The sequence below is a fragment of the Saccopteryx bilineata genome, chromosome 1 (genome assembly GCF_036850765.1).
Source record: "Saccopteryx bilineata isolate mSacBil1 chromosome 1, mSacBil1_pri_phased_curated, whole genome shotgun sequence".
NCBI classification, from domain to species: domain Eukaryota; kingdom Metazoa; phylum Chordata; class Mammalia; order Chiroptera; family Emballonuridae; genus Saccopteryx; species Saccopteryx bilineata.
In genome coordinates, this window is record NC_089490.1 from 204,659,084 (window position 1) to 204,684,494 (window position 25,411).

The following is a 25,411-nucleotide window of genomic DNA, read 5'->3' on the forward strand; positions in this document are numbered from 1 at the left end:
TTCGGTTTTTACAGATGACTGCCCAACACCTACATTAAGAAGTTGATTCCTGGGACTGGATTCTGAAAATGACAACTTCTTAAGCAAAGAAGACAGTTGTGCAACAGAAGAATTTCAAAGTCTACGAGGACTTCCTTTCTTTTTATGCATTTACTCACGTGGGGACTGTGTTAAATGGGTAACGATCTCAGCTCTTCATAGCTGATTTCTTTAAACTAGAGACTCTTTAATACAGGTTTTAAAACTTTCTTCAAACATCTAATGGCTTTTTACAGCTGAATTAAAATATTTAAGAGACTCTTTAATACAGGTTTTAAAACTTTTTTCAAACATCTGATGGCTTTTTACAGGAGCTGAATTAAAATATTTATGCAGAAAAATGTAGTGTATTCATTAAGAACTACAGTAATGTCCTTAACATTTTAAGGGTTGGCCAAGGTTTAGTATGATGCGGATAATATTGTGAATTAATAAGATGAATTATCTATCTAAAACTAAATTACTCAAAAGCAAGGGAAGGCTTTTGAGAAAAGGAGTTAAGAGCTATACATAAATGCAAGTCTACACAGGTTGGTTGGAAGAACCCAGTTGACTTTTCAGATTGAGCGGGCCCCTGCTGTGACTGCCAAATTAGTATGATCTTAGAGAAAGGATCTAACAGCCAGTGTTGGAAAGCCAGAGTGCAGAGACCCTACCCCAGCTCCCCCCCTTCCTTTTCAGCTCTTCAACTCCCTAGAACAGGATGGTATGTTTAAAACCTTTCTTAGTATTGGGATCACATTAAGAATGCATGTGGGGCCCTGGCCGGTTGGCTCAGTGGTATAGCGTCAGCCTGGCGTGCAGGAGTCCCGGGTTCGATTTCCGGCCAGGGCACACAGGAGAAGCGCCCATCTGCTTCTCCACCCCTCCCCCTCTCCTTTCTTTCTCTCTCTTCCCCTCCCGCAGCCAAGGCTCCATTGGAGCAAAGATGGCCCGGGCACTGAGGATGGCTCCGTGGCCTCTGCCTCAGGTGCTAGGATGGCTCTGGTTGCAGCAGAGCGACGCCCCAGATGGGCAGAGCATCGCCCCCTTGGTGGGCATGCCAGGTGGATCCCGGTTGGGCGCATGCGGGAGTCTGTCTGTCTCCCCATTTCCAACTTCAGAAAAAATACAAAAAAAAAAAAAAAAAAAGAATACCTGTGGCCAAAACATGTTTTGTTTTTATAATTTCTGTAACTTACAACTTCAGCAGAGTCAGCATCTTGACTCATTCAACAAATATTTGAGCACTTAGTATGGGCTGAGTATGGCAGTGCACAAAACAAAAATCCTTGCCTGCATGGAGCTTACCACCTTGATTTTTTAATCTAAATATTATATGTTTTGGAGCTTACCACCTTGATTTTTTAATCTAAATATTATATGTTAAGAAGAACTCACACTCTAGGAGTGCTCCGCTGGGATTTAATCAGAAAGTTCCCATTCCTGGAGTAGTGATAGGCCTGTCAGACGCTCTTCCTATGATACAGCATATGTTATTTTATATAAAAGTCAGAGTGGGTGACATCTGATATGTGTGAATTGCCTATGTGTTTTGGGGATACTCCCCTCCCTTTGAATCGGGACATAGGTCTGGTAAACTATGTCCTCTGACTTCTAGAAAGTCAGTTGGGGTTACCGGGAATCTGGGGCTGATTCTGGAGGCTGCCTGTTGACTGCCAGGTTGACAATTGTACCTTCAGGGCACTGCTGTCATCTGTAGAAATCCTTTTAGGCAGAGGTTGAGACCCACAGAGCTGGGATTTCCTTCGTATACCAATCGCTGTATGAACTGTTTCTGTGTTGCCTGCTGATAATTTTGTCCAATAAATGTTTATTGCATAGCTAATTTTGGTCTGATCCACACTTGAGGTTGTAACAGGACATACAGTTTTCATACAGCTTAATGTTAGTCACACAGAACGGCTTATGATCCATACTGACTTTCTGAGCTTTTGTAAACTCAGCCCGCGACCACAAATAGGGAATATTCTGAGCATGTCTCAGCCATGGAAGTGGAGGGATCCTACTGCTCAAGTTGGATTGTCAATGGCACACAAAAATGGTGGCCGTGTGCTGGTTTGAGTCTTGGCTCCAGACGCCAAGAACGACCTGCCACTGGACTGCCCCTCAAGCACAGCCACCACCCACAGCAATGGCATCTACGTTTCCACACTTCTGAGACCTGAGAAAAGCTGGCCAACTCTGACAAAAACAAAGGCATCAAAAGAATTAGCAGCAGTGAGTTTCATCTGGTAAATTTCACAAACTTAATTTCTTATAAGTAAAATGATTGTTTTAATAACCATTTGAAAGGAATTGGCTGATAAGCAGTTGTGAGGAGGTCTGTCGAGGTCTGTTAACCCGAAAACCTGGGGATATCAAGTGCCCCATGTACCTAACCCCTGAGCGACACGGGTCTACATGCAGAGACCACAGGGTATTAAGGATAAGGGCACTTAATGTAGATAGTGCTCTAGGATAAGGGCCATCAATCTGAATGACTGAAAAGAATCAAGACTACCTCATGACGTGCAAGTTGTACGAAAGCTCAGGTCTCGGTGTCATTTTAAGCAGAACACGAGCTTTCGCAGGACAAGGACAGAGCAGAGACCCTGCGGGCCACAGTGCCTACTTCCTGTCAGGCTCTTTACAGAAAGTGCCAGCTCCTGTGATAACATTTTATGATCGGTGATAGTCCAAGTACCCCTGAACTCTGAATTGACTTACATTTCTCATAAAATACATAATCCACACCGGGGAAGAAGCTGCGGTTCATGAATGCAAAGAACAGTCCAACCATATCAATTTACAAGATCAGTTTATCTGAAAATGAAATCTGAACTGGAGAAACTGATTTCACATGAAAACAACATCTGGAAGACAGGTCATTTTGGACACTACAATTGGTTACATTAATTCAAAAGTTATAATCTTGTAACTAGAAGAAAACACCTATAAAAATAAATGGGCACCCTAAAAATAAAAATATTACATGTGAATTACTGGTTGCTAAAGATGCATTCAAACTATCTTTGGATTATTGCATCAACATAAACACATGGTTCCTAGTCTGTTAGCACTAGCACATGATTCAGGAGGTTTTCACTGGACAGTACTTTAAACAGCACAAACTGGACATTTCTAGTTGATGTTGGCAACTCAATTGTGAGTTGAAAATATAAATCTATGAGATTGCTGTTAAATATCAGAAATCAGTTTACCTATTTCAAATAATACATTTCACCTAGACATCTTGACCAAATAACAGCAAAAAACCTACACACACAAAAAAATTTATTAAAAATACTTGAAGGAAGCCCATTTTCTAGTACTTTGTTATAAAGGCAATATTTATATATGCTGATATTTCAAATACAACTTTACAAAGTTTACAGTATTTACAAATGTTCCATACTAAAAGTTATGTTAAAAAATAAGCTTTCTTAAAAGGTAATATTTCATTGAATTGATATTCAAGTATATTTCTTTAGAAAAGAAAGTAGGATCAGTGTTACAGTAAGAAATGCCTATCAAAAACTTCTCTTGGTAAAAGGTAACTTTTACCAAGATTTGGTAACTGGGAGAAGTTAGACTTGCATAAGTAATGACTTGATGTTTTTCCAGAAGTATTTTTAACCATTTACATTTTGGAATATTTTAGCAAGTTGTGAAACTGGTCAAAATATTAAATTTAATAGTTTATAGAATTATAAAGTTATACCTATAAACTTGATCCATTGACAAATTCAAGGAAAATTTTAATTCTATAATTCTTAATTCTCTGGAGTGGATAATATAAAGCTAGTATAAGCCACAATAAGTTTACTAGCTTAGTACAAAATAAAATAACCACCAACAAAATAAGGCAATTAAAGTAACATTTCCACACTTGTAAGGTCATCATAGTAATAATGGAAAGTTCCTTTATTTTGTTTGGAAATAAAGCCCTCTTCATGAAAGCAGTTAGGGTACGTGACATTTCATTCAAGTCAGACCCTCTAAATGGAAGGCAGAAATTTCATCTGGAAACCCAGAAAGATTTTTAGATTCAAGAATCAGAGACTCAGCAACCTGGGCTGTCAACCTACAGACAGGTAAGATGGTGGCAGGGACAATGTAGGTGGTCACAGCAAGACCCCCAGGAAGAGGGTACTAGGGTCATTCCTAACCCTAGAAATGACCAGCCCAGAGTAAACCAAATCAAAATAAAAACCTTTCAAATTTCATATAAAATTAGGGGGAAAAAAAGTATAACAAGATAAATATACTATAGTATTTTAATACATTTCCGCTTACTTGGTTGAAGTAATATCTGGATACATATAAGGGTCACAGACCTAATTTAGGTCAACCAGGCATTCTGGAGATTAGAGTCCTAGGGGCAAGGTTAAGTTCCTTCTGTTCTGACTTTGAGAACTGCATTTTAAAATTTCTTCATCATTAAGGCTTTTCCCCCCAAATGCTATCCAAATCATGGGTGGGTATCTTCTAAGACACTTGAGATCGTGAGTAGCTGACTCTCACGGCAGTCAGAAGTCAGTGGGCGAAGTGTTCTTTTGGCTCCCCATGCGAAAGTGCTTCATACAACAAGTCCTGCTTTGATGGCACATAGTACATCACCTGGCATTTCTCGGCGAGCACAGGTTACCAGTCTACATACACGAGGACTGGTTACCTGAATTCTCAGGGGTCTACTAACCACAGAATAAAGGGACAAATTCCACTTCTAGTCAACTGCAGAGGATGTACGTTTTACATACCCCCATCTTCTATTTTATGAGGCACGCCAAGACTATATCCAAAGGGATTTCTAAAATACCCAATAAAGTGTCACAAAGTAAAAAGATATATATGCTGTATATAGAAAGTTGGTGATTGACGACTTCAAAATGCCACAATTTTCATTTCATTTGGTCAGTAGCTCCCCAGCCTGTGCACATGGCCTCCGAGCATAAGGCTGCCGGTGTCATCATCTACCGATTACAATACACACTAGGTTTCTGTCTCTGTTCTGGAGGGCAGTGTGAACCCACACTGTTCTGTAACACAGGCTCCTGCCCTCTCTCACTCGGAGATCCTGAGGTCTCACCACAGACACCCGGGCCCCCTGGGAAACAGAGCCTGGGCCGCTGATGGTATTTCAGTCTATATGTATCAGTCATGCAGCTATCAACCGAAAAGTAGGTGGTCAGCGCAACTGTGTCGCTGGGACAGGTAGAACCAGAGTCTGTTTCTGGTTGGCACGGTGCGGCGGTGACTGATCCCACGTCTGCCTGAAAATCGCGGGTTGAGGAGCTGGGCAGGGAGTTCCGTGGGGCACCCACGTGCTCCCTCCCTTGAACCATCTCCTTGAGTCTTTCGTCCTTCGCGTGCCTGATCAGCCCAGAATCCAGTCCTGACGCCGCACAGACACTGCGCTTTGGAAGACTGGCACTGGCTCTGGGCACCTCGGCAAGTCTGCCGTCGGGGGCGGAACCGTTCTTCTCTGACTGCAGCACATTGGCTAGAATGTGTTTTTTTGGCGGCAAAGGGGGCGGTAGAATCTGGCAAGTGAGTTTTGGCACCTGACAGCCATCGGATCGGCTGGTCAACTGAACTCCACGGTCCCCGGGGGGAGAGCTGGAGCAGCACCATCCCGTCGCGGCCGGCTGCGGGAAGAGGGGGACAGTTTCTGGCTTTACCCCCGCACTTCTCGTGTGTGAGGGCCACATGGAGGACAGGGAGGCGGCCTCAGCACTGTTCACTCTCGTTCCAGAAGCAGAACCATCATCCGTGTGAGAAAGCAGACCAGTTCTCTCGGCATCTTCTACACTTAGCCACTCCGAGAACTGGCATTCGCTCATTTTTTCAAGGTTTTGTTCATTTGGCTGGGGGGGAGGCTCTCTGGCTGTGTGGTCCCTGAGTGCCCGTGGGCTGGACAACAGGAACAGCTTTCCACTGGTGTCCTGTACGTGGGGCCTGGAATAGAAAAACAGAACGGAGCTGCGCCACTGTGTACGAGCAGGCAAAACCGGAGGGAAAACAAGCATCTGTCCTGCCAACCTTCCACTACAAAATTTATTATTTTTGCAACATAACAACAGAAAGGAAGTTTTTGAAACCATTAACATTTTGTACTCTCTGACCCTAAAATCTTCATGCCAGAACATATATGAATGCTTACCAGAAACACCTATAATTACCAGAACCAAATTTCTAATGAGAAATGTGATTAAAAATACTAGCTTTGGCCTGACCTGAGGTGACACAGTGGATCAAGTGTTGACCTGGAACACTGAAGTCGCTAGTTCAAAAGTCTGGGCTTGCCTGGTCAAGGCACATATGGGAGTTGATGCTTTCTGCTCCTCTCCCTTCTCTCTCTCTCTCTCTCTCTCTCTCTCTCTCCTCTCTAAAATGAATAAATAAAATCTTGGAAAAAAAATACTAACTTTGGTGTTGGGGGAGGTGGAGGAGAGGAGATGTGAGAGATTTGGTGATGGGGGGAGACTGGACTTGGGGGGGTGAACACACAATGTAGCACACAGATGATGTGTTACATACACCTGAAACCTGTGTGGTTTTATTGACCAATGACACCCCAATAAATGCAATAAAATATTTTTTAAAAGAAGAAAAGAAATAAACTAATTTCAACTTACAAACTCTGAATTTACATGTATTTGTGATAAAATCACGGATTTAAGATGTTACAAGCAAACACTTTAATACCCTAAAACACCAACCAACATTATAGTTTATAGTAATAAAGGTACTTTAATTTTGACATATAAGAATAGTATGCTAATTTAAAATAATATAATCAAGAGGGCCTCTATTTTGGTAGTAATTAAGTTCTAAGGTGAAGATAAACGATATCACACTACAAATTGTTCCTCATCTGATTATCTTTATCCTGTGAATTACATGGAATTCGCACACAGCAGAATGGTGGGAGGAGCTGACACCTGGCTAGGGAGACAGGGAGACAGGACGGACTCTCAGATGTCAGCTCCATCGCCTTGGGCAAATTACTTAATCTAAGCCCAGAATCTCCTCTTTTGTAAAATTCCATCTACTTCGCAAGAATGCTATGAGGATTGGAACAACTGTGTTGTACCTGTGGGCGCACTCTCCATAGGTCTACGTCCTGTTAGTGATCCTTGATGAGAGAGGCAGCACAGTATTGCAGGCCCATTGCTTTCAGAGTGGGAACATGTATTTATGCCTTTCTGGTATAAAAAGAGTTCCTAATACATGCATTTAAGGAAAGGATTTAAATGAGAAAGCAATCCATGAACAACTAGGGCGCCACACTGATGCGTCTCATCTCTCCCTCTACCCATCTGTCTGTCCCTATCTGTCTCTCTCTCTCTCTATGTCACTGTCACAAAAAAAAAATTTTAGTTATTTTCAAATATCTTTCATTACCTCTTCATCAAAGGATTTTTTATCTGTAGATGTGATTCTGGGTAGAACTCATGAGATTTACAGCCTACTTCCAAGTTCTTGAAATCTCTTCTAAAGCCTAAAAGAGGAGAAAAACAAAATTTAAATTCTTGCAACGAACAAATAAACACAAACTAATTCTTCAAGACTCGGCTCAAATAAAAACTCTTTTTTGACTGACCCTTTTATATAAAACGAATGGCTCTTTTCCCAACTGGTGGTCACCTGAAAAGGCCAGCAATGCTCAAATACTGCTACTCCTGCTCGATCACGTAGACCCACGTCCCATGACAGGAGACCCTTTGCTGAGGAAGTGGAGGAAATCCCACATGCGAGGACAGAGGGCTTGGGCTGAAATCTGGCGTCACCACTGGCCAACTTGTAACTTGAAGCAAGCCTCCCAACCCCTTACAATCTCGGCTTCCTCACGCATAAGTAACAAGACTATGGTACTGGTCTTTCCTGCCTCCCTGGAGCATTAGGGATGGCATCTGACGAATGGGACAGGGGATTATTATGTAACACGCAAAATGTCACCCCACCAATAACCAGGTACCCTACCCTGATGGCTGCCTCAAGTTGTAAGATGTGGACGGTAATTATTTTACTTAATCTCTACAACTAAACACCATTTTTACTCAAAAAGGCGACACACTGGATTATTCAGAGTTGGTTATTTGGCAGAAATTTTCTTGAAAATTAAAGAAGTGAACGTGTGGCTTTGAGGCAAACCACGGGCAGCATCTCTCGCCAATGATGAAATTTAAGCTTTCAGATGAATGTAAGGATTTCAGAAAACTTGATCCACAAGGAGTTTCCCAGCTTCCCAATAATGATAAAAACTTTCTGCTAATATTGGTGGTGATATTAACGAATGTGGTTTTCAACAAGATCTGTAAAGTAGCAACAACTGAGAATACAGAGATGTTATAAAATCGTGTATGAGTAAAGTAAATCATTCTTTAACTGAACAAATACTTAAAAGCGTCGGTTTTAATGCCTAATACAGCAAATATTGACATATACCTATAGAAACGAAAGGTCTTTGAGGCCCTCAATATTTTTAATAGTATAATAACATGAGGTTAAAAAGTATGAAAACCACCACTGTTCCTGGCTGAAAAGCAGCCGCCTTTCTGAAATCTGCCACAGCTCTTCTGTCGGACAATCCCCGTTACACCCATGGCAGGGAGGTGACCTAGCAATGCTGCGCAGCTGGGAGGTGGCAGCAGTCACACCACTAACCCAGGCTTCACTCCAAAGCCACAGCGGTCCCCACCCCCACCCCCAGGAGCTCTCAAGCACAGATGCCCCTAAAAATACAAGGTCACTGAACAGAGTGTCCACTGGACCAGGCCATTGTTCTGGACAGCAAATGACAGGACACACTCCAACGTGCCAATGCCCGCGGAAGATAAACAGCATGTATGGCATTAGCTTGACTTTTTCCAACTAACTGCCTATGCTCCGTACGATTCTATTAGGATTGGTCTTCCCGTGTTCTCCCAGCTTTAGGACGACAACCTTTTTTCATCACTTCCTTTTGTCTCAGCTTCCACTCTCTCTCAGCTGAGGAGCAAAGACAGGACCAAGCTGTCAGAGCAGCAACCTTCCCGTTTAAGCAGCACTAGGGAACTCTACTGTATGCGCCCTTTTGATTATCCCTCCGTGGATCTTCTGGGTGTATTTTTTAAAACTACCCTGTCACTCAAAATTCAAGTGGAATCCATAATTGATCAAAACGTCTAAATATTTACCCTATCAAACACACTGTCTGTATTTGATTTTGATCAGGTTCTGCAAGTTAAACCTTGAAGCAATTTCTAAGACACAAGAAAATAAAAGGCAGTGTAATTTTTCCCAGAAAGTCTTAGTTGCTTGTAAGCTTGACACACTGCCTGAGGCTTGAAAACTAGGCCCCTCTCTTAAGAGTTGATTAAAAAAAATGTGTGTGTGTCTGTCTGTATGTATATATAATATATATACATATATATGGATATATATATCATATATATATACCCATATATATATGAATATATATATCATATATATCTAATCAAATAGAATCTTAGTAATTTTTCAATCTTTAAAGCCTAAAAAAAAACTGTAAGTTACATTATAATTCTCTACCCATTCCAATTTTAACTTCAGAATGTTTTACTTTTTTAACTTATTCACAATGTCAAGTTTAAGACAGTCACAAACACAAAGGAACAAATTCTGAATTCTTTACTTCTGGTAAAGTATCCACACAACTGGCAGCAGGAGGCAGCAGAGGTTTTGTAAGTCTGCTTGAAATTTTAATATCACTATGGCAAGCATTCAAACAAGTGGCTTGAGTTCAGAATTCCAGCTAACTTAAAAATAGACGTGTTATTTTCCCGTTCTGCTGACACAGACATCCACGTGTCTTTACTAGGAATTCTGGATCCAGGTTCTTTGAGGATCTAAAATAGGCCTATTTTAACACTGGATGCAGAAGCTACCTCAACGTCAAGGCAAAAAGCTTTCATTAATAATGCTAATTTGGATACTGTATACAAAGGAAAAAAAAAACCCCAAAGCCCAACAGTCAAGAAATCAAATACACTTCATCTGAAGGGCAGCCCAGGTTTAGTTAAACCTAAACTGCACAGCTGGCGGGGACAGTGCGGTCCCCACTCACATGGTGCAAGGAGACTTCAGAATACAAGGGCGTTACAACAATGACAAAGTCTGACCCTCCAAGAGCAGTAACATCCTTATGATCTGACTTATAATAATAATACATTTAAATAAAATCCGAGTGCTTTAGAAAGACCACAAAGCTTTCACTGTTGGCTAAAATGGACCACACACCAAGACGAACGGGTCCTTGAATAATGGCTCTCAGGCAACTAAATTTCGGGATGGAACAGAAGAAAAAGGCAGGAATCAGTAACTTCTTTTTCTCACTGGCATTATAACTTAAAGGAGAAGCAAACACTGCGATGTTGCTACAAATTAACTTTCAATACTGAAAGTTTATGGTTTAAAAAAAAAAGACTCAGATAAACATGGGGTGGTGTGTCCGGCTGCAGAGACAGAGAAGGCACTGTGTGTTAATACCCTGCCTCTCCATAGTCTGTGAAATGCAGAGAAAATAAACTTAGTATGCATAGGAACAAAGCCAACTGCTAGAAGCACCTTTCTCTAGAAACACTTCATAATGAAGTTGTTTTAAAGGAATACACTCTGCAGTTTGCAAAATAAAATAATCAACTTTCTAAAGTACATGTGGAAACTCTTTCCAAGATTTAACAATATTAAGGGTAGTCTACTTCACTTAACAAAGTTTTAGTAGTAAAAAATTCAGGGAATTAACCGATATATATATATATATATTTTTTATATATTTATATATAACCGATATATATATATATTATATTTTTCTGAAGCTGGAAACGGGGAGAGACAGTCAGACAGACTCCCACATGCGCCCGACCGGGATCCACCCGGCACGCCCACCAGGGGCGAAGCTCTGCCTACCAGGGGGCAATGCTCTGCCCCTCCGGGGCGTCGCTCTGCCACGACCAGAACCACTCTAGCGCCTGGGGCAGAGGCCAAGGAGCCATCCCCAGCGCCCAGGCCATCTTTGCTCCAATGGAGCCTTGGCTGCGGGAGGGGAAGAGAGAGACAGAGAGGAAGGAGGGGGGGTGGAGAAGCAAATGGGCGCTTCTCCTATGTGCCCTGGCCGGGAATCGAACCCGGGTCCCCCGCACGCTAGGCCGACGCTCTACCGCTGAGCCAACCGGCCAGGGCTTAACCGATATTTTGAACACTAACTTGTTTCACTGTTATTTCCAAGATCCAGATTCTCAGCTTGAACTCATCCTGACTTACACCATCAGTGGAGACTGCCGAGTACTGCAGACCCCCAAGCCAAAGGCAAGAGCTTCTGAAAGACCTAACTGTTCCTTTGTGATTTATGTGGAATATGTCAATGTCCTAACTCTTACTGATGACCTCGGCTGAGAGCAGAGAGACCCCTGAGGGAGGACCCCTGAGGGAGCACCCCTTCCACTGCCCCACTGTGTGCACACTGCACAAGGAAGGGACCTGCCGCCCTGTCCTCTCTTCCTCACCCTTTTCTCCTCCTCCACATGTTGTCACTTCCTTACCCTCACGGCACAAACGGGAAACCAGGCTCCTGGTTTCATTTTTCTCCTCCAGGCGCTGACTCGTGGCTAATCACAGCCAAGGCCTGTGCAGACATGTGCTAAATCCACTTCTTCTCTTTTATTTATTTTTTGTTTTGTTTTATTTTAAGTGAGAGGAGGGGAGGCAGAGAGACAGACTCCCACATGTGCCCTGACCAGGATCCATCTGGCAAGACCCTATGGAGCAATGCTCTGCCCATCTGGGTAGTTAGGTATGTTGCTCGTCAACAGAACTATTTTTAGCACCTGAGGTGGAGGCCATGGAGCGATCCTCAGCACCTAGGGCCAACTCACTCCAACCAATTGAGCCATGGCTGCAGGAGGTGATGAGAGGGAGAGGCAGAGGAGGGAGGAGAGAGAGAAAAAGAGAGAGAGAGAGAAGGGTTAGAGAAGCAGATGGTCACCTCCCCTGTGTGCCCTGACTGAAAATTGAACCTAGGACATGACAGACAGACAGACACTCTACCATTGAGCCAACCTACAATGGAATATTACTTAGACTTAAAAAGGAATAAAATTCTGACCCATGCTACAATATGGATAACCTGTGAAGATATTAGCTAAGAAAAACAAGGCAGTTGCTAAAACATAAATATTATTTGATTCCACTTATCTGAGGTCCCTAAAGCAGTCAAATTCAGAGCAGAAAGCACATGGGTGGTGGCCAGGGCTGGGGGAGGGTGGTGGGGAGCTGGTGTTCACTGCAGACCAAGCTCCAGTATGCGGTGTACAGTTCTGGGGACAGGCAGTGCTGATGGCTGCACAACAGTTCATGTGCTGAACTGTCACTTATACGATTAGGATGGCAAATTTTGTGTGTATTTTACCACAATAAAATTTTTTTGGCCCTGGTTGTTTGGCTCAGTTGTAGAGCATCAGCCTGACACATGGAATTCCCAGGTTCGATCCCTGGTGCAGGCACACAGAAGTGCCCATCTGCTTCTCCACCCTTCCCCCCTCCCTCCTCTCTCTCTCTCCCTTTCTCTACACCTCCTGCAGCCATGGCTCATTCGAGCAAGTTGGCCCCGGGCGCTGAGGATGGCTCCATGGGCTCGCTTCAGGTGCTAAATTAGTTCAGTTGCCAAGCAACAGAGCAATGGCCCCAGAGGGGAAGAGCATCATCTAGTGGAGGGCTTGCCAGGTGGATCCCAGTCAGAATACATACAGGAGTCTGTCTCTGCTTCCCTGCCTCTTAATAAAAAAATATATATTTTTACTGGGCTGCATACCTCCTCTTTCACATTAAGTGGGAAACCCACTCCAACACTCTGACAGCAACACACTCCACGACCCTGTGTTTTCATTCCTCTCAGGAAGCCAGCATCGTTTTGTAAAGAGTCCTGAACTTGCAGTCATTGTTCCAGCTCACCGGCTTCTGCTGCTGGTTTCTGGCCAGCCCTTCACCGTTTCCTGTAATAACTTGCTTACCAGACTTTTATCAGATTTTTTAAACAGGCGAGACATTTTATATGGGAAAGGAAAGTTATTTCCTTAATTTCAGTGTTTCCTTCTGATTTTACACCCTTGGATGAAAACAAAATAATTTAACATTTAACAATATTCAAAGTCTGCAACCTGACCAATAATCTTCACACAAGCCTGCAGGATGATAGAGCCTAAAAATAAACATCAAAATGTATTTTCCATGACTACTTTTTATTCTGAAAAATTACGATAAATCCCTTCTAACCCTCTGAGTTTCAGGATGTCACCTCAGTAAACCCCCACTCTCTGCTTCCCCCGCCCCACTACAGATGCTCCAGGCGCCCCTCTCCACAGCACCCCTGAATTCCACAGATGTTCAAACACCTCACATCCCTGCTCCTGGCCTGCTCGCCATTGCTAACAAGTCACCTGTGGTAACGGCACACCGTTACTTACTGCTTCCAAACTGAACTCTGCCCACGGGCACTTAGTTTCTCTATCTGTCCTTAACTAAGCAGACAGTAGGACCGTGCGCATGTGTGGCAGTCTGGTTTCCAGGCACCTGCAGAGTGACCCCTTCCCACCATCCCTGAAATCAGGGCATGCTGGAAGACGGCCTTGGCCGATGAGTGGGGGTCCAGGAACCATGCCTGGGCTGAAGCTTTAAGATCTAACACAGGATTCCACAGGCTGGTCCTCCTCCAGCCTTACCCCCACCCCATAAAGCAATGACTGAAGAAGCATCTGTGCAGAGGGAGTCCCATCAGCCTGGGCCCCGTGCCATTACTGGGAAGGGCTAGCAGGCTGACCTCAGCTAGGCACGTATCATAAACAAGAGACAGGCCATGTCATGGCACAGAGGTTGAAGTCCCCACCACGGACTAGCCGAGGTCCTAGCCTATCCCTAGGGACAGCGTTCCCTTCTCCGCTCCCCAGAATAGCTGGTCCCACCCTTTATAGGCTCCCAGCATGGGCTCTTCCAATGTCCAGCCACCCAGCTCACAAACTCAGCAACAGGACTGCTCCTGGTTTGTTTGTTTTTCTTTTTTTTGTATTTTTCCAAAGTTAGAAACTGGGAGACAGTCAGACAAACTCCCGCATGCGCCTGACTGGGATCCACCCAGCATGCCCACCAGGGGGCGATGCTCTGCCCATCTGGGGCATTGCTTGTTGTAATAGGAGCCATTCTAGTGCCTGAGGCGGAGGCCATGGAGCCATCCTCAGCGCCAGGGCCAACTTTGCTCCAATGGAGCCTTGGCTGCGGGAGGGGAAGAGAGAGACAGAGAGGAAGGAGAGGGGGAGGGGTGGAGAAGCAGATGGGCACCTCTCCTGTGTGCCCTGGCTGGGAATTAAACCTGGGACTTCCACACACCAGGCCGATGCTCTACCACTGAGCCAACTGGCCAGGGTCACTCCTGGCTTCTTTATTCTGGTTGCCACACTGTCTTCTGTACTGTCACTATTAGAATGTACTTAGGTAAAAATCTTACCTTCTAAGTGGTTCTTACTTTGTTGGGAGGTACAGCTCACACGTTCTGTATTTCGGTTGCTTGTCTTAATCTGGTCACTAAAAAATAGAACAAAACACACACCAGACACATTGTCTATCATGAATTGTTATTGTAGTTTAAGGCAAAGAAGGGAAATAATAATTCTAAACGTTATTATATGCCATGTGATGTTCTAGGAGCTTAATGTGCATATTTAATTTATATCACACAACTACACTTAAAAGTCATTACTCTCATTCTCTCATTTTACAACAGATGAAGGTGTGAGCATCAAATTATTTTGTCCAATAATTAAAATCCAAGCCTACCCTGGTCACACAATCCTGATCTTTCTACTACCCTAAGGTATTCCATTCTAAAAACTGTCATTAAATTACCCTGCCAAATACAAAAAAGTTTCTGATTTTAATGAAACACAAACAGCTGATTTTTTGCAAATCTGGCTTTCTAATAACTGAGGTAATAAAATACCAGCTAATATCCAGTTAAGATGTTTGAGACAGATCACAAGCAGCAACGGCCACTAGAGCGGCCCAAGAAACCCGCCTCTGGCCAGGCTGTGCATACGTGTTAGAGCTCACATACAGACGTGCTGGGGGTGGGTGGCGGGCAGTAATGGGGTCTAGTCAGAATTCCCTGAACACAGGCTCAGCTATCCACTGCATTCCTTCATGTCTGCTAAAAAAAAAATGCATTCCACGGAACTGGGTTGTGAGTTGCAGCAATCAGAGATGGGATAGTAAGCTTAAATAGACTAAAGAATTAAACAACTAACTTAGTGACTGAGAGGCAACCAATGTAAATCTACGCTTTAAATCCTATAGCACCCCGAGACCAACCTTATTGATATAACATATCAATAGTGTTCAGTGTCAACAGTGATAATGTACATCTACACTTTCAAATGGCCTAAAAATAAACAGTTGTGTTTCTGGGAAACAGAACAATAACTATCAAAGACAGAAGCTTGAAATAACCGAATAACCTGCAATTTCCCAGGCTTTGTGACTCTGAGCTCCCACTCTCTCCACTCTACTTAACAGACCCCAAACTTGCAAATAACAAGCCAGAGAGACTGGTGGGGGACTCACTCAGGCTCTTGTGTATCACCTGAGGAGTGCTGTAATGTCACGGGCCCCGGGCTCCATCCCAGCACCGCCGCCGTTGAGAATGGGGGAGTCCAGGTTAGGGGACCTGTTGCTGACGTGGTTGCTGCTCTCGTACCCAGACTCCGTCCTCTGTGCCCGCCAGGCGTCGGCATGGGTCTGTGTCTCCCGGAGGCCTTTACTCTTCTCTGCGCCTCTCCCGTCACCTTCCAGGGAACTCCTGTGGGCCGTTTCCTGCTTCACCTCGTCCTCGTAGATGGTCACTAAACATTTCTGCCTTGGAGTCTCTTTCGGCCAGTTGTTCAAGCTCTGATCTTTGCCACCTTTAGGTCTGTGGCTGACACCTGACGAATGCCGTGGACTGTGCTGCCCCTTTTCACTGTCACTGAAAATGCTGTCGACATTTAACGTTTCTCTCATAGGTTTCCAGCCTCGGCTCCGGCTTCTGCTGCCACCATGGTAGCCGCTGCTTCTGTCCCGAGAATCCTGGCTGCTGTCTGTGTCGTACCCGGTGCCACAGTCGCTCCGGGCTCGGCCAGACATCTTCTCTCCTGGAGCAAGGATCTGGGACTTGCTCAAACCCAGTGTCTGTGCGGACGCTCGGCCCGGCTCTGCAAGCTGTTCAAGTCTGCCCAGTGCTCTCCCCAGACTCTGGGAGAGCTGGGGACTGTCATCTTGGTGGTACCCATTGGGGGCAGGAGGGGATCCGGACTTGAGATGTGAGAAATCTTCATCTGGGAAATCTTTAAAAACAAATTAGCACGTAAAGATACACAGGACCTGCTTCTCAGAGCCATGTCTTGGTCATAAAGCCAACTACCGTGCTTGAGAAGAAACGTTAAGCAGGAAGAGGTAAGCGACCATTCTAAGTATCTGAATGACATCCACAATGCTTGGAGACTGAAAAGTGCTTTTATGGGTTCTATGCTCAATGAGAGGCATTAAAATAAATGGTCATAGATTGATTTTTAAAAAGGATCTCTGAAGTAGATCAGAAGATAATTAGCCTCTTAAGAAATAGTATTCCATCTCACTCATGATTAATGAAAGAACAATAAAAATCTTTTATTGACCTGGCTGGTTGGCTCAGTGGTACAGCATCGGCCCAGCCTGTGGACGTCCCAGGCTTGATTCCCGGTCAGGGCACACAGGAGAAGCACCCATCTGCTTCTCCACCCCTCCCCCTCTCCTTCCTCTCTCTATCTCTCTCTTCCCCTCCCATTGAGCAAAGTTGGCCTGGCGCTGAGGATGGCTCCATGGCCTCCGCCTCAGGTGCTAAAATGGCTCTTGTCACAATGGAGCAATGTCCCAGATGGGCATGCCAGGTGGATCCCAGTCGGGTGCATGTAGGAGTCTCTCTGCTGTCTCCCACTTCTCACTTCAGAAAAATACAAAAAACAACAACAAAAAAAAACCTTTTCTACCTGACACTGGCACAGGTTCAACAGTTCAGGAGCACAAGGTGCTACTGCTCATGTGAGGAGGAGACACCCAGTCAGTGCGCTGGGAGCACGGTGGCCCCTGTGGCAGGAGGGGGACCGAGCTAAACTGCACTGGTCAGGTGACAAACAAGCACACCCCCCAGCAGGCCTTCCAAAGCAACATAGGCTACAGCTACCCCCACACACAGCGCACAGAGCAACAGGACAGGTGTTGCTGCTGTGGAAATCTTACATCGCTTTCTAAGGTCTGCAGTCCCAGCCATGTTCCGGGGCGTCCACAGGAAAAGCACACAAAACCACAGAGGGGGACAGGCTTGCAGTGGTAGAATGAAGATGTTAGCAGTCCCTTTGCCAGTGAAGGCTACAAGCTGTCGCCTTACCTCTGTGCCGACCTGCGTCTCTCCTTGGCCCTCGCTCCGGCCTCCGCTCCGGCCCCCTCCTCTGCGAGGACAGGACGCTCCTCTGTTCCAGGGCTCTCAGGGCACACTCTCTGGAAATGTCTTTTATTTTTTCCCTGTGATCACTGGGACTTAGCTTAACTGTAAAAGAAAAAACCACTCTTAGAATAATGAAGCAGATTCATTTATCTGAGCGCTCAATAAAAATATAAACGAACCATATAAAATAGTTGAGATGCCTGTGTGGTAAGAACAAACTACACACATGCCAGTACACATAAACTGGTCTTTATCTTTAACTACAAGCAGTCAGTTAATGTGCTTTATCCTGTGCACTGCCTCCTAATACTTCTTGCCAGGCATCTGCAGTGAGTGTCAAGGAGAAGATGCAGCTTTTGGCTGCAATGACAAAGGGCTCGAGTGAGTGACGGCTAATACAGGTCTTGCTCCCTCAACTCGTCGAGGTGAACATGCGTTCAACTACTGTCTCCAGGTGGGATCAGGAAAACACAAGGTAAACACTTGCCCAAGTTCACATTAACTTGTACATTGTAGACCCAAGTTGTCTGGTTCTTAAACACAGTTTCTGGGCTTAAAACTTCACTATCTTTAGCAAAACAGATAGTGGCTTAATCTAGCTATTTTCAACCAGGGTCCACATGGATTATTAAAACCTGCAATAAGTACTGAGTCAAGAGCACCAACCTCTTTCCCCTCACAGTCACACAGGAACATGACAAGGGCCAACACAACAGCACCCATCACTGTAAATCCTGTCTTGAACTATAAATATATATGTCATATGACAGAGTTGCATCTTATTGGTTACGTCGCATAATAAGGTTGCATTTGGTTGGTTAATTCTTGCTATCAGAAATCCTTATATACAATTATAGGCATCTGATTTTTAAAATGTCATTTTGGAGCAAAAAGGGTAGGTAATTACTATTTTTTTATTATTATTTTGCAAACCAATCAAAATTATGTCTGTTTTGTTGGATTGGCAAAAAAGATACTTTTTGGTGTGCCACAGAATTTTAGTAATTAGTTTATGTGCGCCATGGGATGAAAAAGGTTGACAAGCGCTGGCTCAGTCTAAAAGTATCACCAATACCTAAGAGAAAAGGTAGAGGCCCATTAAGAATTTTTAAAAGTATTTACTGTTTTTCTTTGTTGATGATAATTGCTAATTCTGAATCCTGCCGCCCTTCATTGTGGGTTACTTTCATGGTTAGGGGACACTTCATTAATATATTTACTATGGGTTACTTTCAGGGTTAGACACTACTTCACTGATACATTTAAAAAGTTGCTTACGATTCCCAGCCAGGGCACACAGGAGAAGCACCCATTTGCTTCTCCACCCCTCCGCAGCGCTTTCCTCTCTGTCTCTCTCTTCCCCTCCCGCAGCCAAGGCTCCATTGGAGCAAAGATGGCCCGGGCGCTGGGGATGGCTCCTTGGCCTCTGCCCCAGGCGCTAGAGTGGCTCTGATCGCAACATGGCGACGCCCAGGATGGGCAGATTATTGCCCCCTGGTGGGCAGAGCGTCGCCCCATGGTGGGCGTGCCAGGTGGATCCCGGTCAGGCGCATGCGGGAGTCTGTCTGACTGTCTCTCCCTGTTTCCAGCTTCAGAAAAATGAAAATAAATAAATAAATAAAATAAAATAAAATAAAATAAAATAAAATAAAAAGTTGCTTTCAACACCGCCGTGACCATGCACATGCAGTTCTAACCTATGGCTGCACACCACACTGTGACGTCTCACATGTCTCACTGTGGCTCCCAGTCACAGAACTGGGCTTGTGAAAATTAAAATTGTGGGATGACAATAACAAGGGCGTCGGATAAAAATGACGTCAGGAATAATACACGACAGCAACTCTGAACGACTACAGCATACGTGAATGGTCCATTTAATTCTGGCATATGAGCCAAATTATTAACTCGTGCCTTTCCTCAGCAGGTTAATAACGGACACCTTGAAGAAAAGGCCCTATTTTTTTTTTTTTTTGGCAATGGTCCAGACGGCCCCCAGCCCACAACAGCTTGGAGTGCGTGGAGACACGCAGACCATGGTCGAGTCAGATTGTCCAGGTGAAACCAGAGGTCTCGGAGACACGCATAAATCAAAGGACAACTTGTTGTCACCTGCTAGTTGCTGTCTCTTCACGGTCCCTCCCAGGAATTACAGGTTCAGTAGGTGAAGCAAGGGACAAGCATGACTCCTCGGGGACGACGCACAAATGACAATGGAAGCACGTACCTGGCCCTCGACCACCACTTGTCTGCATGGGGCTCCGACTGAGGGACGACATACTATCTGTCTGAAATTTCTGATTTTCTCTCGGTTTGGCCTGGTCACCAAATCCATTCTCCTTGGAATGGTCTGACTTACAAAGCGAGGGCTTCTCACATCCTGAAACAGACAGACACGGGGCATCACCCCGTCCCTCCCCCGACCAGGAGAAGAGAGGCCGGCTCATCCTTTCAGGTGTTTCTAATACCGTCGACAAACGTACTTAAAGCTGTACAGGACTGACATTTTCTAAGGGTTCCTACCTGCTCTGCAACGCGCCCAAAAATGGGCGGGCTTCCTTGGACATCGCCAGGTACTAACTTGTTTTAAATCTCGGTTTTCACTGCTAGGAAGTGTGACGGCCAAGTAGCCCCTTCTGCGTTGTACGGCCATAGTCATGGTGACACCAGACGGTCCTTCTGAGGCCACCGATGAGGGGAAGTTATAAGGACTGACTCCAAGTATGAGAATTTCCCTGAACTCCATCTTAAACTTGATTTTGAAGTTACCCTCCACATTTATTTTATAGTCTGGCCCTTAGTATTCCTGGTGTGATTCTGATCACAGAAAAGCTTCAAGTTAAACAACAAGAAGAGGGTTACCTGTATTTTCTGCCATGGGTCTGTGATGCGACCAGCTGACGACCTGCCTGAGCGCATCCTCGGTGGAAACGGCCGTGCCATCCGGGTTGGCATAGAACAGCAGCAGGGGCTGGAAGTGGCAGCGGACACACTTGGAGACCACATCCTTCCAGCGCGCCCCGACCTGGACCGAAACACGGCGAGGACAAAGCCAAGCCTGTGAGTGGCGCACTGCCTTCATCTGCACATTAGAAAATCTTGAAGGCATTCAAGGTAGCAGTTCAACTGTTCATTGTATTAGACAATCAACTAAACCATCTTCAGTAACTAGTCTAAATAAAAATCTTTAAAACATTTAAAAAATCTGATGGGCAGAATGTGATACACTCTCTCCATCAGATTTGGATCAACACATTTTAGAAAGCTGTTCCCCTCTGCATGGGGGGCCGACTGACTTGACGGAGATTCTGAGGCAGTTTGATGGGCAGACACAACAGTCGATTCAGCCAAGGAGGCCCCGCATGAACAGAAAAAAGAAGAAACAACATAGCTACGTGTGTAGACGAAGGCCAAGAATTAACTCAGAAGGAGTCATGCGAATCTCTAGAGCTCACAGAAGAAAGAAAACCAGAGAGAAAACCTTAGCACCCTTGGGGAAGGTAAGCATTTCTTACATAGGACCTCAAACTAACCCAAAGAAAGAAATGATAAAATAGGGCTCGTTGAAATAAACCACTTTTACTCTCTGAAACCCAACATTAAGAAAATGAAAAAACAAACAAACAAGCCACATATGTCTGAGAAAGGGCTGGGTGCAGATGACCGAATCCCTACAACTACCTGAGGAGACAGTCCAGCCTGAAGAACCCAGACAGACCCTTCACCAGACGATAGGCCAACAAGCACGTGAAAAGACGCTCAGAACGTTATGAATCCTACGGCCCTGCCAGGAAGACCACAGCGAGGTAACAGCACATTCACTGGGAGGCTAAGGGGAACCAGATTGCGGCCTGGAGGGGCAGAGATGTGCCGTCGCCGTGGGCAGCAATGCCACTGCGTGAGCTGAACCTGCACTTACCGCGCCTCCCAGAAAGGCCGCCAGACCTCAAAAAGTAACAAAAGGACTGTAAGGATTACTATCATTAAATCCGTTGACTTTTATTATTTATTATTTTACAGAAGCATTTACAGGATTATATCACTGTTCCAATCATGCCATTATTACATCATCTACCCCTAAAAAGGGAAACTCACGGTAGTGACCCGGGGAAGTGCCTGTCACTCACCTCTTTCACGTTGGCATCATCAAAAAACACCCACTTGGATGTCTTGGTGTGGAAGGTGAAGGCGCAGTAGTGCCGGCTGCTGTAACAGATGGCGCCCACCAGGTGGAGCTCACTGTTTTTGGCATTTTCATCAGTAACCCTATAAAAAAGCTGTTTAAAAAATTAATAAGGTACCTTTCCTACTGTGGCTTTTAAAAATGAAGAACAATAATTTGATGTCATGTATCCGACTCTCCATAAAAAGCATTTCCCACGCACCCAGCCCTAATTCAGTCTGTTACACTGTTAGGAAGACACCACCGACGTGCGTTATTAACAGAACCACTACTCTAATTGTCCATGAGACACACAAAATGCACTCACTAAACCTAGTTTAGTAAGACGGTGTCTCCAACAATGCAGAATGGACACATTACAAACAAAATTCAAAAGATGAGATTAATCCCATGTTTTCTGATCATTCTCGATGAATCACATATTTGAACATGCATTAAACATAACACATAAAAGGTAATTCTCTGAAAGGTTAATTGTAACATCAACCATATTGAAACGATGTTAACTAAAGACGGTAATAAGCACATAAGAGATCAGTGCAGTAGAATGAACCTTTCAGCTTAAAACTCTCTGGTTAAGATCTGTATTTATATCACCCACATTCTAGAGTGATAAGAGGCCCCTGCAAAAAGTATTTAAAACTGAAAGCCATTCCGGTTAGTTTGATTGGGTTAACCTTATCTGTTACATCTGAACATTGTTTCCTTTAGAAAGAAAACGTACTTCTGAAAAACCAAGTATAACGTAAGAGAGGAATATGTGTCGGAGAACTTTCGGAAATAAAGGGAAGAGAAGGAAAACAGCTGAGATACCCCAGGAAGATAAAGATGTGTTGCGAGATTCCGCACAACGTCTTCCGTCAAGTCCGAGTGCTCAGAATCCCAGACTAAGCCAATGGTAACGATCTCTGGGCAATTCATTAAAACACGGCGTATTTTTATTTTTTGGCCACAATTACTCTAAAGAAAAAATACAAAAGGCAAGTTTTGAAATTACTGAAACAGATATAACAACAAGTACTGCTTTCAACAGTTTGTATTATGCAATAGCAATCTTAACATACATTTGAAATTTATTTCTTTAACATACTAAATAACCTTCTAACAAACTATTTTTCTTAATCATTGATTAAACAGGACGTTTATTTTAAATCTAAGTGCTTTCCTTTGGTATTTTTGTAAATATGTTAAGACAAGAATTCAGCCTAAAAAAACCCAGAAATAGAACCCGTGAAATCATTAATATTACATCAGAAAAAAATGACACCATTTGCAAAATTTAAAGAAAAAAGAAAATAATTCTGTCTTTAGTCGAAGGGCAGATTTCAGAACTTTAAAAAAACTAACATATGCTTTCTTAAATTCTTCACAAAGTTAAGTTTTTAAAGAAAGAGTACTGAGGCCCTGGTCAGGTAGCTCAGTTGGTTAGAGCATTGTCCCAACACGCTAAGGTTGCAGGTTCAATCCCTAGTCAGGGCACCTACGAGAAACAACCAATGAGTGCATGAGTAGAACAACAAATCTATGTTTCTCTCTCTCTTCTCCCTCTCTCTATCTAAAAATGAATCAATAAAAATAAGTAGATAAATAGTGCTGAGATAAACAACTCACATAGTATAGTTACCTAGAATAATATTGCAAAAATAAACTTTTAAAATTACTTCCACAGGTAATATTTACATAATTTCTAAATGTCTAGTTTCAAACTTACTTAGAAGAACACTAACAGTCCCTAAATTATACTTACAGGACATTTCCTGTAGTCATCAGTTGTGTTTGCTGCTTGCAACAATTCTGCAAACAGCTCAGGCTTAAAACGTTCATGCCTTTCAATCATCCTTCCAATTTCGTTGCTACGAAAGAAAAAAGCAGTCCTGAACTTGGGGTATGAACTTAAAACAGAACTGATAAATTACGCATGAAAAATACTAAGTTATCAATATATGTATTATCCCTTTTTCTGTCTTCAAAACATGATTTGTGTAAAAAAATTAACCATAATTTTCAATGAAGTGAAAAACCAAGAAATCTGGCAGGTATATGATAAAAACAAAATTACATCAAGAACAGAGTAACACAAAAATTATACCACTGTCTGTAACTATATGAATGAGGTAAGATGTTCTTGTCTAGAGGTAGCTCTCAGTCCAATACTTCTTTTAGATTATCACTTAAATTATGACATAAATTACTAAGGGACCTGAGTCTAAACTTGGATCTCACAAGTACAACAAACTGTAGGAGAGGCTCCTTCTGGGGCTGGGGCTCCCAGAAACAGCTATTCCAGCTCAGGGAAGGGTCCTTGCTGATGCAGGCGGAGGTCTCGACCACAGCTCCTAGAGCCACACTGCGCCTCTCCCTCCCTTCCTGTCCCGACCTCACCTTTGTCACCTTTCCATTAGTGTCCCCACAGGGCGTCTGCGCCCCTGCTCAGCCAGCCTCCCTACAGTCAACTTCTTACAGAGCAAAAGGCAACGTGGTACAGGTCCCAATGCCCTTCCAGATGGCCAACTCTCCATAACAGAGGGGCCCTCCAGCTGGCGGGCAGTGGTTTAAGGGATGCACACCAGTCAGTCACAGCGGAAAGTACCCTCTCCTCCAAGCAAGCAGGACTGCCCACAGGTTCACAGAGCCTGGGCCTCGGGGCATGGGCAACCAGACCACAGAGCAGGAACTGAAACCCGACCTGGGCTTCCATTTTCATCCTCTGTTACCGGTCCACCTTGTTCAAGCTATTTCTTCATCAACGAAATAGTTTTTTTGTGAAGATTACGGGACAGCTTAGGTAAAGCCTGGGACATAGCAAGCATTCAATAACTGATATTCAGTACTAAATACCAATAAAAAAGAGAGATTAGATTACTAGAATTCAAAGTCTGGGCTCTTGCAGTTTGTGGCATGGACCAGAGAGAGATGGATAGAGCTCTCGTTTTCACTACCTAAGGGACTGACTGCTCAGGACACTGTCACTGTACACGAGTCTCAGAGTAGACAAAGCCTTACAGTTCCTAATTTTTACAGTCTCTCCTTGCTCAAAGCCATCCCAATTTTCATACAAAGTGAAGAAAATGATCCCACAATGGACTGAACCATAGGGCAATTTTCTTTAACCAATGTTACCCAACTCTGTGTATGTAAGATAAACACATCCAAATAACTACATTGTTGTTATTCAATAATGTTTAAAAAACAACGCACTATATCCAAGAAAGCCGGGAAGGCTAACAATAGAATGACGTGGATGAGCACCGGGTGTTCACTTCGCACAACACAAATACTGGTACCGTTCAGTGACTGACCGCGGTCCTCAAGCATTCTGACTGAGCATCACGACCCGTGCTCTGCTTCTGCATTACAGTATCTGCCAACTTTAAGGATCTTATTCAATGTCTCTCAGACATCAAACTTTTATACTCCCTAGTACCTGTTGGGAAGTGTTCAAATGATTCTTAGGTCGAGTCTGGGGACCATTTCTGAGTCCCTCACTGCTGACGTCCCGCGGGCAGGCAGAGCGGGAGCCGGCTGACAGGCGGATTCATACCCCAGGCGCACGGTGAACCCTGAGAGCAATAAGCCTGACGGAAGACTGTTCTCGCTCTATTCTTTCCTGCTTGCCCGTGGTCCCATCCCCATGAAGGGACACGGTGGGTTGCCAGGAGACACGGCCACCACTGCACAGGTGA

General features: G+C 44.1%; 1 protein-coding gene across 4 annotated transcripts in view; it reads right to left on the reverse strand.

Annotated features, from left to right (window-relative positions):
- Positions 1-1,397: 1,397 nt before the first annotated feature.
- The window catches only part of USP53 (ubiquitin specific peptidase 53), a 51,865-nt gene continuing 27,851 nt past the window's right edge, over positions 1,398-25,411 (reverse strand). For all 4 annotated transcript variants that reach the window (XM_066233947.1, XM_066233946.1, XM_066233944.1 and 1 more), the window contains 10 exons: positions 23,476-23,581; positions 22,542-22,688; positions 21,673-21,822; positions 20,408-20,570; positions 19,773-19,925; positions 17,489-17,647; positions 15,671-16,409; positions 14,540-14,616; positions 7,429-7,525; positions 1,398-5,979 (listed from right to left, as the gene is read on the reverse strand). In XM_066233947.1, coding sequence (XP_066090044.1) covers positions 4,995-5,979; positions 7,429-7,525; positions 14,540-14,616; positions 15,671-16,409; positions 17,489-17,647; positions 19,773-19,925; positions 20,408-20,570; positions 21,673-21,822; positions 22,542-22,688; positions 23,476-23,581 — 2,776 coding nt within the window. In that variant the 3' untranslated portion in view covers positions 1,398-4,994. The remainder of the gene's footprint in view (positions 5,980-7,428; positions 7,526-14,539; positions 14,617-15,670; positions 16,410-17,488; positions 17,648-19,772; positions 19,926-20,407; positions 20,571-21,672; positions 21,823-22,541; positions 22,689-23,475; positions 23,582-25,411) is intronic.